This window comes from Electrophorus electricus, chromosome 14 (genome assembly GCF_041902795.1).
Source record: "Electrophorus electricus isolate QZ-2024a chromosome 14, ASM4190279v1, whole genome shotgun sequence".
Taxonomy (NCBI): Eukaryota; Metazoa; Chordata; class Actinopteri; order Gymnotiformes; family Gymnotidae; genus Electrophorus; species Electrophorus electricus.
The window spans coordinates 22,016,215-22,031,350 of NC_137510.1; the positions used below are offsets into that span (position 1 = coordinate 22,016,215).

The 15,136-nt window shown below is 43.7% G+C and overlaps 1 protein-coding gene across 1 annotated transcript; it reads right to left on the reverse strand.

The window, feature by feature from the left end:
• Positions 1-1,083: 1,083 nt before the first annotated feature.
• colq (collagen-like tail subunit (single strand of homotrimer) of asymmetric acetylcholinesterase) lies at positions 1,084-15,040 on the reverse strand. Its single transcript, XM_027000068.3, has 17 exons — positions 14,178-15,040; positions 12,710-12,816; positions 12,205-12,318; positions 9,105-9,149; positions 8,738-8,764; positions 7,709-7,780; positions 7,511-7,573; positions 7,305-7,331; positions 7,095-7,139; positions 6,975-7,010; positions 6,799-6,879; positions 6,573-6,669; positions 4,397-4,536; positions 3,822-3,941; positions 3,571-3,697; positions 3,355-3,457; positions 1,084-3,115 (listed from the first exon to the last, which is right to left on the reverse strand). The coding sequence occupies exons 1-17, from the start codon at positions 14,269-14,271 to the stop codon at positions 3,046-3,048; spliced, it is 1,368 nt and encodes a 455-aa protein (XP_026855869.2). The 5' UTR covers positions 14,272-15,040; the 3' UTR covers positions 1,084-3,045.
• Positions 15,041-15,136: the final 96 nt, after the last annotated feature.

A 15,136-nucleotide genomic window follows, 5' to 3' on the forward strand; every position in this document is an offset into this window, starting at 1 on the left:
ATATTCTAGTGACATATCTCAAACATGCTGAAGTGGCAGATCTTGTATATTGTGTAGTGTATAACATATGTAATATGATAAAATCAATTTGATCAGTAATTGCTGTGCTGTTAACTGGTAAAGGTAATAACGGTACTTATAGCTGCGTTGGGACAGACAAACTCCTGTAATGATACCAATTTAACAACAAAAACAACACCTCATAGTTTATAATCCATGTTTTAGCCATTGTGTTGAACAAACACATAAACAGTATACACATATATATGTATATGTAGATTCAGAAAAAATGACAAAATGCCTAATTATGCAACTAACAGGATTTTTTGGATGATCGGGTCTATACTCTTTGCCAATGCATATGTGTCCTCTTTTTGGTGACTGCGCCTTGTATGCTTACCACCTCGTCCCTGCAGCCACAGCTTTTCACTGGGTCTGAGCCAGCAGCTGGCCCTGCGCGTTTCCTGTGTGTGAGGCCCTATGTTTCATCCACTCTGGAAACACAACACCCCACCGCACCAAAATAATCTCTTTCTTCAGCTACCTCCCTGCCCCCTTTTTGATTTTGCCACCTATTCCAGGTCATCCCCGAGTTTCCATTGAGCCTTTCAGCACTAGTAGCTGCAGCAAACCATGGCACAGATCACATTACATGAAGTGTTAATCTTTACTCCAAAGTCATGCGTTCTCTGAAGTCCCATTGCCTCGTGTTGTGCAGTGGCCATGACTGAACACAGACACACACACACACACACAACAACAAATAAAAAACAAGCTAAGACCAACAACCCTGATGCAATTAGAAGAAGATAGATACAGCTGTGTAATACATTTACAGAGCAGTGCTTGTCCATCGAAAATCCCCCTATGCAGCTCTCTGCCTGCCTCGCTCATTGACAGGCAGAATGAGAAGTCATGACTCCGTTGTCTTGGATGTCCCGTACCTCACCCAACACCACCCCCAGAGTGCTGCTGACCAAGCGCTAGATTTCTGCATCCCAGCCCTGCCATGCCACATCACTGCAGGCGCACATACTGCATAGCACATACATTAAAAGAACAATAATAAAAAAAACAGGAAGATTTCATACAGTAGCTTTTTAAGCTTTATTTTAACCTTAGTACAAGGCTGTATCAAACATACAAATTTCATAAGAAACGGTTTACCCTCCACCTCACCATAGGTCAGAACATTCAACACTGCATTATATTTTAACATGCAACTGCATCAGTGGAGGCAAACTTGATTTTCTGCTTGTATACAGAGTATATGTCATGAGCACGTTCTCCAGTTACTGAAAATGGAAGATAGCAGTCCAGGAGAAGTCTAATGCAGTTTGCAAACAGCCTTCCTTGTTTTAATACAACTACTGTATTAAAAACACTGCCTGTATTTGGAAATAAAAACTACAGACATACATTAATGCATTGAAATATTGCATTCCTGATATTTTTCAGTGAATGTATACGGTAACAATAACATGCAGATGCACAAGAACAATTTCAGACAATTTTTTCCCTTATACATTAGATGTACACACAAGTCAGGTGGGTCACACCCAGAATTCATTAAGTAAGGAGAGGTCTCCATAGCAAATGCTGCTTTTAGCTTATGGAAAAACGTAGCTTACAGTATACTGTATCAAAAATGTCAAGTACCACTTTAATACAAGAACAGCAGACCAATGAACATAATATTTTCTACATGCTACACTGTAGTTCTGTGACCATAGAGAGCAAAGGCATGCTATGTGATGAGGAGTGCGGTCTATATTCCAGTCGTAGGAAATAACCAGCAGCTGGCTAGCCATTTCATGTATACTCCTACAGTCTTTAACCTACTAGATAGCAGCAAGAGATGTCCCTTACCAATGCTGATTGACAGTGCACAAATGATTTATAACAGTGTGAGAGCCTCTAAATGTGGTTGTCACCCTAAATAACTTTGGTGTCAAGATCCAAAGGATCAAGATGGGTCTTTTAAGGTTCCTTCATCAGATCTAGAAGCATTTACAGCATATGTGTATTAGTAGACAAGTTGTCATCTTAAGAACACTAGAATATGCTAGCCTTGCACCACCAGGTGATGGAGATGCAAAGGCTACAATGAGGAAAAGACATTTCCTGAGGTATCAGTGAGAATGTCTGACTAAAAACTAAGCCTGATCTTTACGAGGTTGCAGTTAGAGCACCGCCACACAATGGCCCCAGGCAAGGAGCATCAGCAGCCCGAGCTAGCTCCAATCCTTTCTGTTGTTCTCCGTGGAGACAGTTCTGACCTTGCAGCTTGCTCAACGGATATACAGCCCTGAACGTGACTTCACGGCCTGACTGCCTGCAGAGCGTGTCAGAGAGCCAGTCTGTTGAACCTACTCCCAGTGTTCAACCACAGACCTGGTTTCCTGGTTTTGGTCAGGGCCTGTCCACTGAGCTCAACGTACATAACTTTAAGGAGTCGAGTGGTTTTCTTCTTGCCTTGCACATACACCTAATTGGCCTATTGCCATAGCTACAGCAATCACAGCACCATGCTAAATGCTAAATGGTTCACATTGCAGTCTGCGTAGACAGCACCGTGGGCAAGATGGCCATGTTTTCGGGAAAGGTTACACACTGAGGTACTGAAGGGTCTGGCTTTGGCTCCCCTATTTTATTTTTTTTCAAGAGGCGGCGGGCTCTCCAGGTTCCTTTTCTTGTGGCGAAGCAGAATGTTGAGCTAGGTGCCCAGCTCCAGAGCGAGGGGCTGAGCAGAGAATGGCATCCGAAGTCCCAGTTGAGTTCTTAAGACAGAGAGCGATGAGTTGTGTGCGTCTGCAGTGACCGAGCGGAGCGCTCTTTTTCCCTGTGAGCTACGTGGCTTCTCAGCAGCATTACCACAAAGGAGTACAATATACATGTTTGCAACGTTTCCCCCCTTAAACGTAATCTCGTCACATCCTTGGATTCTGTTTGTTCGCAGTGTCTTGGGTTACCTGGGTCTCAGTCCCTGCCGCTTAAAACAAGACAATTGGCAAGTGCAGGCTCCATCGGTTTCCTCCTGCTCCTTCATGTGAAATACTTGCAGTTTGTGGAGTCAATGTAGCAGTCGCTGGTGCATTTGAGATGCCCATAAGATCTAGAGATGGTAGAGTGTACATTTTTCATTTACATTTACGGCATTTACGGCATTCATTTACATTTACGGCATCTTATCCAAAGCGACTTACAAAGTGCTTTGTCATTTATTCATAGAATACTAAGAGTCATTTACTCATGGTAGAGTGTACAGGACATTAGTTAAACCTGTGTTCCTAAGTACCTGGAATAACACCACTGTCATGGATACTTTTACAGAAGGCTTGAGATGTCGCTTACCCAGGAAGGTAGGATTTGCAGGTCTGATAGCCAAAATCTTTGCCATCGCACTCCTCAGCTCCCTCGTGGCGATAGCCGTCTCCGCAGTGTGCGTGTCTGCACTCTGAGAGACACAGACAGAATTGGAGGAGAAGGGCAGACAGAAAGGCTAGATTCAATCCCTGGAAAGGGGGAATGCTGTGGTTTAGAAACAAGGCACTTAGAGGTCATACTCACTGATGCAGCCGTCCGTGACCACACGGTTTCCGTCGTCGCACTCCTCGCTGTTCTCAACCTGCACGACGCCATCCCCACAGAACCCATCCGGGTCGGGAGCATGCTCCATGGATTGGAATGGCATTAGCTGGAATGACAAATTTAGGATTAAACTTTAACATGCTCTGTCGGGACATTCTCCGAAGTACTCAGAGGAAGTGTTTACTGAAAGTAAGAAACGCTTCCAGTGAGTTGTCTAATTAAGCAGGTACCTGAATTGGCAGCCAGCCTTCTGTGTCCTTGAAGTAGAGGGTCCTCTGGTCCTTGCGGAAAGCCAGGGCATTAGCAGTGTGGAGATGGTCCAATTCCTGTTCGTTATTCACCACAAAAATCTGCAAGGCAGCCATTACACCTTAATAAGACATGCAATTGGATCTGAACTGACATTTTTATTGGCAATTGTTGTAATACACTAGTAGATAAAAGAAACACTAATGTGCTGCAATAATTTTCTGTTTTTGATATAAATCACATTATGCTCTGAGAACATATGAAGAACAGGATCTTCAGTGAGTTTTAACCATCTTGCTGATAGCTAATATAGTACGAGGGAATGGACAGAACAAAGACACAGCATAATCAACCAACCTAGCATTACAAGTAGTGAAGTTCTACTAAACTATGTTTAGTGCTCAAATATCGCTCATGTTACAACAAACGATTCCCATTATTTAATTCAAGACTTGCACTTCATTTAAAACTCACATGTTTAGAACAGGACCTGTAGTAGTGAAAATGTCTTACTCTTAGTAGTGGCAGTATTAAGTTATGGCAAACATTGGCTTACGGCAGGCACTCTGGGATATTGGCTTCTGTATGCGTTCTTGTCAAAGGCGGCGCTGTCAATGTTCATGTTGGAGCCGCAGCTACAGCGACCTGGGCTGCCTTGCTGGCCTTTCTCTCCTTTGGGCCCTATCACATACAGCCCTGGAGGACAGACACATTGACACCACATACTCATTAAAGAAAATCGCTCTGTTTATTTTAATATATAGAATAGAGCCAAACTAAGCTACTCTGAAGAGGTTGAATCAATTAACTTTCAAAAAATATCTGTATAGTGTATGCACCTTCACCAATGCATTAAACCTTCCTACTGTCTGTCAGAAAGAGTAAGCTGAACAAACAGAAAGCTGAACAAAACAGTAGCTGCCACTTTAAAAATGTGATGACATGATGTTTGTGCATTGGCAAGAAGCTTGACTTCTTTATAGGCCATATTAAGGACATGATGTCATGGCTGGGTACTCCAGCTGGGCAGATCGGGTTGCCCTCGGACTAAATCTATCTTTTGGTGTGACTTCCTGTACTGATTCAGTCTCCTTACTTCTGTTGGCTCCACATGCTGCAACCCCTGATTCTAACTGAATGGAAACAAGAAAATTGTTTTAGCCTGCAAAACTACACTGCTACAGTTTTGCAAGCACTGCGGTGTGCACACGTATCGCGTGCCATTAATTGGAGAGTGATGTGGTTTTTGACGTTTTGGCTCTGCATTCCAGACACTGATTTTGAAACAAAATGACGAATACGAGGTAGAAGAACGTCCGCTTCAGTTGAGGATGTTAACGTGTCTACTGGGTGAAGCCTACAGGATTTGCAGACCTCCCACAGTCCTCCTTAACTAATAGGAAAATTGGCTCTTTGGTGGTGTGTTGGCTGTCAGTGTGTGGTTGCATCATGAGGTGATTCATGAGAGAGCCCCCAGGAGGTCTGGAGCTGATTGTAAATGTGACATTTGCACCTGTTGCTGTTGTCTCTCAACATGAAGACCAAAGAAGCATCAGTGTTAGTACTGTAGGCCATGATAGGCTTAGAGAGTCTGAATAAATCAGAAGCATAGCCAAAACAATAGGTGTGCCAAAAACAGTGCTTTGATACACTGTTAAGAAGTAGGAAAGCCCTGGGGGATCTGTGATCACTAACAACTTGGCAGACTTCAGAAGACCACAGTAGTGTATGAAGGCAGAATCTTTCAGCCCTGAAGAAAAACTGTTGAATAGATGAAGAACACTCTCAGAGATTAAGCCAAACATATGAAAAGATATCTAGACAAAGGAATACCAGCATGACCTCAAAGGGTCAACAAGGAGAGGCAAACTGGTAACCTCAAGAACACAAACGGCAGGTTACAGCTTGCTTAAAAGCACATAAATACACCTGTAGGTTTTTTGTACCCAGTGGAGACAAATACGTCTGCACCATAGTGATGGAATAAGGACAGTTTGAAAAAAAAAAAAAGTAAGTGCTCCTGATTCTTCCACATCTGTGAAACAAGGTGACATGGGCATGTAGGCTGCCAGTGAAGTTGCTCGCTGGCCTTTACCAATAGCTGCACACAGCTTTGTGTAAAGAAGATGCTTAAATGCTTACATCCAACCAGATGTCTGGATGTTGCTTGAAGAAGGACAGTAGCCCAAAAACAAGTCATTCCCTTGACCAGGACACTGCTGCGCATGCATCAGGAACCAAACATGGATTGATTACAAACCCTGCACAGCGTGAGTTGTAGACTTCAGGTAATCATTAAGGATTTGCAACTGGGTACTAAACTAAGTTTAAGGTAAACAGTCGCATTATTAAGAGTAGCCTGAAACTATGTATAAAAGGACTGTGATTCATATATGCTTCACAAAGTGTAGTGATAAATTAGCAGATGTAAGTGTAGATGTAAAAATATGCCAGGGTGTGCTTTAATATAATGTGTTTTATTATAATTCTAGTGTGCAGGATACAGATCCAAAGTAACCAAAACTGGGTCTAGTCTGAAACTGCTTTCTGGACTACACAGTACAACATTTTTAGATATGTAGAGTTGTTTAGAGCTGCATTAAAACATTTTTGACAAAAATCTTTAGTCAGTTACATTGCATTATATCCCCATCACCAAGCACATTATGTCATTTTAACGCTGTTCATGATCGCGGACTTTGGTTGCCTTCATCACTAGCTTAAGCTCCTACCTGAGGCAGGCAGGCCCGGGGGACCTGGATGACCAGGGGGCCCCTGAAGGCCTACAGGTCCCATTGGTCCTGTTAGACCAGTATCTCCCTTGAGCCCCTGAATCAAGCAGACACACAAAATTTCCTATTGAACGTTTGCAGAACAAGTGGAAACAACAACTGGAACAAGCCACTTTCAAGATGAACGACAAAGCACCTTTTGCAATACCCAGGGGAAAACCCTCACCTGTTTGCCTCTTTTTCCTGGTCGGCCCGTGGGGCCCCTGTTTCCAGCAATTCCAGGCTCTCCTTTTGGTCCCATTTCACCCTGATAAAATATCGCATACACAGGTCGATCGTCACTCTCCCTGTGTCCCTTGGGAAAGTATTAGCGGGTGCCAAAATTACAACCTTTTCCTTCACCTTTTGGCCAAGCATTCCTGGCAGACCCATTGTGCCCTGAAACACAGAAGAGCACACCATTAGAAAGCAAAGCACAACAGCCTCAGACTTCACTAACGAAAAAAGACCCAAAGGCCTCACCTTCTCACCCTTTGGGCCAGCTTCACCTCTATCACCTCGTGAGCCCTAATGAGAGATTATAGGAAACACATGATTAAAATACAGCCACAGTGTAGACACGTTTCGGTAGCAAATCAGCAAGTCTGCATCTTGAAATTCCATCATGTGATTCTAGCGGTTCCACAGATTTTGGACATCTAAGACAAAGGGCTCACCCAAACACAAACCTACCTTTTCACCTTTATATCCAGGCAGTCCCTGCATGGCAGAAAATAGAAAAAACTTAATCCTGCTATGAAATCTAACAGTACTGCATAATACTGTATAAAATGTACATTTAGCTATTGTGTACTGTAGTGCTTAGCTGAAGGACTAAATGAAGTTTCACAGCAACAATGTTCAGTCAGTAAGATGTTCTGTTTCCAGCCAGTGCAGACCTTGGGTCCAGCTGGTCCTCGTGCTCCGGGCATTCCCATCAGTCCAGGGTCACCTTTCTCCCCCTGGCAAAGGCACAAGTTAGATTACATTGTATTTTCTTTAGCATGTTAGCAAATTGTTGCTTGATAAAGTGTTGGTAATGTGAGTGTACATGAAAGGTTGGCTATCCTGGAGCCAGTGTAATGGGTGTAATTTACCTTGGGCCCACTTGGTCCTGCCCACCCATTTGGTCCCTGACGCCCTGGGAGACCAGGCGGCCCTGTGCGTCCCTGGAACAACACAAAACATATTACATGGCACTTATAACACTTGGCTGCTGAGCTCCTGACTGAGACATTGTGGTCCTGTACATTAAAATAAGGCACATTCATGGCTGAGCATAATACAAAGTTATGGCTTATCAAAGTAAAATAGAAAAAAATACTTTCTGTAGGTATTTTTATACACAAAGGTACAAAGCAGTATAGCATCAATTATAGTAGTTGCTACCTTGATTATTTTGACTGTCCTCTTTCTAAAATGTATTCCCTTCCTAAAATCAATGTGAAGAAATGTAAGAATTTGCTTGGAAATTCAAACACAGAATAATAAATACTAGGTGATCACAGCGTATCTCCTGAAAGGCAGAGAAACATTGGGCGAGAGAAAGAGAGAGAGAAAAAGAGAGAGAGAGAGAGAGAGAGAGAGAGAGAGAGAGAGAGAGAGAGAGAGAGAGAGAGAAGGAAGAGAGAGAGAGAGAGAGAGAGAGAGAGAGAGAGAGAGAGAGAGAGAGAAGGAAGAGAGAGAGCATTTGAACAAGGTCCATCACTCTGCTGGCTTTAATTAAATGATGTGCAGGGGGCAGGAGCCAGGGCTTGTGGGAAAGCAAATGATTTATGGGGCAGTTCCAGCACTAAGCTAAATTGCCCTGCAATGCTGCAACAGTCCCTCCACCAGTGCTGACACCCTCTCTACCTGCTGCCAGCCCACAGGCTGCCCACCAATGTTTCACATTCTTAAGCGCAAATTGGCTGTAGAATAGCAATGGTGTATATGGACTCAGTGACCCAGGTGTCTGTGTCAAGGCTGTATTTGCTTAGAATTTCATTACACATGTATTACACAAGCCCAGACAGGAGTAGTGAGGGTGGTGCCCACCCGCATGTCCTTTAGCGGCTCATCATTTCTTAGATTTTTAAAAAAGTTTTCACTTATGGAAAAATGGAGTGGTTTATGCAGCACCTCACCTTCTGTCCAGGTCTCCCAATTTCTCCCTGGCAACATGGGCCGACGGTGGAGGAGAAAGAAAAGATGAGAGGCATACACTGCATAATCAACACAACCCCTCCTTTGTTGCTCTATGCTGTGTGTCTCCTGAGAAATCACGATCACACAACATGACACTAAGAGGATCAGGTTCAATGGTGGTACCCGAAAAAGAAATTAATATATAGGATCATAGCACACAGTGAGAGAGATTAGTAATTTGTGTTTAAAAACATATTTACAGACAGCCAACGGAAGGGTACATGCCGTGATCAGACTGGTATAATTAATTGCGATTTTCATTAGGAAATTCCCCTTTGTGTGTGCGATGTTGTATGTGAGGGTCACCTTTTCACCCTTTGGTCCCTTTGGTCCTGGCAGTCCAGGAGGACCCTGTAATTGATATGAAGACTGTGATTAATTAGTGGGTTTACACAATATAGGTTTAGAAATTATGAAACCCTAAAACTATTGGTAACTGACAAAAGATCACAGAACAGTACAGCAGTCCCTTAATAACACTTCTTACTGAAGGCGAATTGTTAAAATTGCAATCCTGTAACCTCTTGGAAGACACGATGAAAAATATCCAATACATATCGTATATCATGTAGACAAGCAGCGTCTTTATTTAGTCTGTGTGGTGCAGCAGACTCATGGATCAGTGGTGAGATGCTTGACCATTTCTAAGAAAGGTGCGTGGTGCAGAGATGGGCAGTGGAAAAAGGCTATTTACGTCTGCTCTAAATGCAGAGTGTTAATGGGTTGCAGTGTGGTGCGGTTTTGGGGGGTGGGGGTATAGTGGTGGCAGACCCCGGTGCATCTGTGCCAAGACCGAAAGTGGTCAGTGGAAACGAGATGTGTCTCACATGGTAAAGAAGGAAGCCCCCTGGAAGAAAAGGATCTACCCGGACGATGCAGATTACCAGGATTCACCACCTCAAATAAGCCTTCTGCAAAAAGTCTGGAACTAAGCATAGGAGTTAGCCGAGGAGGCTCTGGGAGCACTGTAGCTGGGGACCTGTAGTGGGGCACAATATAGCTGGGCTCATTGTAGCTGGGTGCACTGTAGCTGGGCTCCTTGTAGCTGGGTGTAGTGGAGCTGGTTGCATTGTAGCTGAAATACTGCTGAGCTGCTGGTTACATGATTTGTTGACTTTAGGATAAGGCAGCAACTGCTACCCTTATGGCCAGTATATATGAACATTCTAAAACCGAAACTAATTGTACTATAAATGTATATAATTGTGTCCAAATACCAAACCATTACCTGGTAATCTATTTGGCTAGACCAGATCCAGAGTTCCTTGGGAATATTGTGTAAATTCTTCCAAATGTTACTTTTAGGCATCACATACTGATTCTGGGTGGACACCCCCGCCCCCTTTACAAGCTGGGTGCCAGTACTTGGTGTGGACATTTTTGGGTACCTCAGTGCACAGCAAATTTTACAGTGTGAAAAAAAAAAAGTTGATTTTCTGAGTTGATTTTTAGTGCTAAAAAGCATTTGTGGTGGTGGTGTTTTTACAGAGCAGAGTGCTTTATGGCTGTGTAAAACACCAACACTGGCTTAGAGTTAAACTTCAGGTCATCATTTCTGTGATGAGCTGAGGCTGTTGGCGGACTCTGAACATATTCCTTCAACTGAATAAAGTAATGAAGCATATTTTATCGGCATGTAAGGTTAGTTTGTTGCAGGGATTTGTTTATTTAACAAGCACATAGTGGTGAACTTTATCCATTAGTATCAATGGTAGAGCAATTAGGTGTGTGTATGATGGGCCATGTAGTAGAGTACAGGATAACATCTGTAGATATTGGAAATTGCGTGAGATTGGAAATGTGTGGTGGTATATAAGGTACATAAGGCCAGTAGAGATAGGTGCTAGGAATTTGTAGCTAAGTCTGCTGTGTCCTTGCTTGTGGAATTTGGTTTTACAAGATGTAAGCTAAAGGTAGATGTGAAGGAATTATTAGAAGTAGCCGAAAGGGCCAGTCAGTGGCTGTGGATAAGGCTAGCTGGGGAAATGGATCACAAAGATGGAGTTGCTGAGGTTATCGGTGTCTCGGGTATGCGGAAGACTGGGCAGGTGAAAGGGTCACCCTGGCATGTCATTGTCATGTTTGGAGCGGTATGGCGTTAGTCACCAGGCAGGCCAGTATGGATCTGTTGGGGAATGCTTGGCGGCATAGTATGGTAAAATTCATATGAATCTGACAGCATTGAATACGCACCAACAGTGCCGAGGGGCTGAACATGGCCTCAGTCCCCTGGAAGGACAATGTGGGTTTACTTTTAAAGAGGTTAGTGTGTGGTAGGTTGGAGGTTTAAAATTGAGCTTGGAGGAGGCGGGTTTGGGACACCAGACCTCACTGTTGAGCCTTGCGGAGGTGTCATGGGCTTTAATTCAGACAGAGATCAACAAAGGAAGATGCCTGACAGCCCCTGTGAAGAGCTTGTGAGGTAGCGGTTTCTTAGAGGGTGATCATAAATTAAGTGAGTGGGCTGGGCTCTAGGTGATACTCTAATGGTTTCGCACAGAATATTTGACATCTAATCCTGTGAGTAATTAAATTTGGACAATTTGAAAAGTAGCAAAGCAAAATATGTCATTCATTAATATGTTGTACTATCTTGTTTTATTCACTGGTGCTGGAATCATTTTTAATGAAACTAGACATTCGTGAAAAATATGGACCTAACTTGGTCAGTGTAACCTCAACTCATTAAGTAATGCGGTGGTTGCATATCTGAAGCTTGAATAACACTTAACTTTAGGTTTAAAGTGCCTTGGTTTTTGTAGTCTTGTATCCATTTTTAAATCAGTCTGGAATCTGTGTGGTCACACATGTCTAATTATTTCTCCTGGGCAGTGTGTAGGCAGAAGAACAACCACCATTTTCTCTATGCTTGGTTGGTGTTAACAGATATTGGCTCATTACGTTCGCTAAGTAAGCAAGTATAAGAAAGAGGAACAATATTTCGTTTTATTCTAATGGGCGTAGATTAACATATTGGTGAATGGAGGTATGCCTATTTATAAATTGAGGATTTTCTGTGATGAAGTGTGATATGAATATTTAAATGTGAACACTGAAAGTAGTGTGAAATACACACACGTAATAACATGTAAAATAAACTCAATTTGGTGTTGACCTATATACACACACATAAGAAAGGGTTGAATTTAAGTGTTGATTTCACACTGCCAAATGAGCTAGCTAATGAGCTAGCCTCCTTAATAAACGGAACGCGACGAGATGGAATCAGTTGTTGTGATGCACATTTGCAACAAATGGCTGTATATACTGAAGGTCTCGGTGGACTCTGTAGATAACGCTTCACCCTAGAGATCTATTAGACAGCCCTCTGAGGCCTGTCTGGGAATGCATCAAGGTGCTCTTCATGCCTGTAACTGCCCTCTGTCATTGGAGGCAAGTGTAGTACCTGAGGTCCCACAGGGCCAGCTGGTCCGGGCGGCCCCACAGAGCAGGTAGGGTCTGTCGGCTTGTGATTGGCTTCCTCTGTGTTCTCTTTCTCATATTCATTGCTAACATCCCTCTGAAAGAGGAATCAGATAAAACTTGACTATGTTCACTATCCTGTTCAAAGGGAAATCCAGCATCAATGTAATGTTAAGTTTGTGACTGCAATGTAATATTATAACAATGACTATAAGTGGAAATCTGGGAGTTCTGTTATCCACTTGTCTTTCATTGTATTTTAGCAACGTTTGCCAGCGTCGCTTGTCCAACACGTTTGAGTGAAATGTAAGTTTCACAGCACCGGCCACAGATGGTGTCTTCCTCCTTAACGATTTTAAGACCATCACGAGATCCATCTCATCTACAGACTGGTATCAACACCTCCTCATTGTTACCCACAGACGTAATCATGGAACCCATCCAAGGACACATCACACCCACTGGAGTGAGAGAGTCACATGTCATACCAGAGGCCTGCGCCACGGTGAGCGGGGCGGGGGAAACAAGGGGGGCGGGGGTGGAGTCAGCATACAGCACGGCTCGAATTTCTTTCTGGGCGCCAGTGCCTCCATATCTGCAGTTGGGGGGAAACAGGAGGAACACGTCAACAAACATGCAGCCACAGGGACAGGAAAGGCCTGCCGACGCGTAATAGCAGCGCACGGGGGGGGGGGTGACAGCTGGCCCTGAGCTTGAAAAACACAGCAAGAGTCACACGGAGAGATGCGCCACTGCCAAACGTTGGCTTTGTGGACCCAATCAGGGATTGCTGCAAGTGGTGGGCCAGTTTGGACTTATGCAACAACAGATGCCTTCAAGCAACCCTACATGACCACCTACCCAAATGGACATGACAGGCAATACTGTGTGGGTTTATCTCGCACTCTTAGAGGTGTGACACTGCCCTTAGAGACTCGTGATGCTGTCTTGGCAGTTCGGCGTGCATGAATTCCCAGCAGGCAATTGCCTGAGGACAGTTACTATAGTCTCAACATATTAGAGTGCAACAGATGTAAATACTGACATGTGCTGGTTATGATTTTTCTTCTGTATATGTAATACATATATTTTGTAACTAATGACTGTGTAGTGACCAACACAAGTCACAGTATATTCAGATATTTATTATCAAAGCTGTTTAAAGGTGTAGTAGGCTGATCGGGGTTAAGGAAGGTAAAACCTTGGACAATATTATTGATCGTCTTGGACTCCAAATGCTGTCATGTCTCAGATGAGACTTCTGAAGCTTCAGCATTTACAACCTACTGAATGAGTAATGTTTTGAGCAGGAATCACATAATCAACACCGAAAAACACTTATTGTTAACTATAACACAGACCACCTCAGGAAAATACACACCCACAAGGGAGGATGCCTAGACCACTGAGAACAGCGGCTACATATGCAAATCCATTAAGATATTAGGGCACAGGATTTAGACTTCTGCTAAATAAGATGCCTGTCAAAACATAAAAATCCAAACAAGGTACTACAATCACCATAGAGGCAATTCTATCCCTTTATTGCTCCTGTTAGTTTGCACCCATCAAAAGGAAAGATCACTCTATACACATACAAGCCATTTGATCTGGAATATTTTCCAAATAGCTAGAAATCTTTCGAATGTGTGAATTACATTTGTACACTTCTAACTGTAAATGACAGATTCTGTCAGCATGCTGCTTTAGAACTGGTCAATGGAACAGCAGTGGAACACAAAGTAGTACTGTTAAGACTAAGCTTCTCACTATCACCAACAAGCATGCTGACATTTACACCTCCCTACAAGCCCAAAATGCTGCAAATAGTACAGCAAAGATGACTCTCATTTTCTTGATTCTGCAATCCAAATGCACACGAGGCACACATCACACATCAGACTAGGAGCAGCCTGAACATGCTCCTCTACACACATCAAGTGTAAGTCACCCTACCTGTTGGGAAGGGGAACATTTTACCCATCAAGGACTGTGGGGAGGCATGGCGAAGGAGGAGCGGTAAATAAAGTCCGAGTGTCAGGAGGAACATGTTGTCCACTGCAGAGCGTGCTTCACTATCAACCGCTCCGGCTAGCACACCGAGTGTCCACACTGCCCCAATCCCGGCTCTCTCTCTCTCTCTTTCACTCACTCACACTCTCACACACACACACACACACACACACACACACACACACACACACACACACACACACACACACACACACACACACTCTCACTCCCCTCCCTGCCTCTCCCACTATCACCACGCCTCTGGTGGAAGGGAATGCCTCCTTTGCACTGGCCCTGTGCTAAACATGGAGTCGGTTGGCCTTTGGCAGCCAATATTAGAGCCTTACTACTGCCTCAGCCTTTGTTTTTCCGCCCTGCCCCAAATGGGAAAAAAAAACAACAACAATCAAGTTGTACTGTCTGACATTGAGGTGGCATATGGGTTTTTTAATACCGGCATCCGTATGTATATTAAGCACACACCTCTCAATGCCACATGCTCACGTATGAGTGAAGTACGACCTTGCATCCGAAATCAGTGGTGGGATGCAGTTTAGTTCCAAAAATTGTTGTACCACCTCTGCGTAATGTTATGGCACCCACAGTAGATATTTACTCTTTAACTAAACCCCTCTCAAGGCAAGGCGCCAAACAGCACTTATTACAAATAGTAGTGACACATTTAGAATAGCTTGTATGAGAGCCCGCACCTCGTCCTTTATGCAGGGTTTATTGACTGGCCCAGCAGGGAAATGGCTGGACTTTCCTTCCTCGTAGAATTAATGACAACACAATCAAGTGGAGGACCACTTTAGCCCTCAGTGGGGCTGCGCACACATTGGTGCCACCTGCCTCAGTCCCTCATCCGTTAGCACAAAAAAGAGAGCTGCTGCGTTTTCATA

Coding starts and splice junctions, on each gene's coding strand:
- colq (XM_027000068.3), bottom strand. CDS start 14,271: ATGTTCCTCCTGACACTCGGACTTTATTTACCGCTCCTCCTTCGCCAT. Junction 12,817..14,177: donor AATGTTCCCCTTCCCAACAG/GTAGGGTGACTT, acceptor CCCCAACTGCAG/ATATGGAGGCACTGGCGCCC. Junction 3,942..4,396: donor AATATCCCAGAGTGCCTGCC/GTAAGCCAATGT, acceptor GCTGCCTTGCAG/ATTTTTGTGGTGAATAACGA.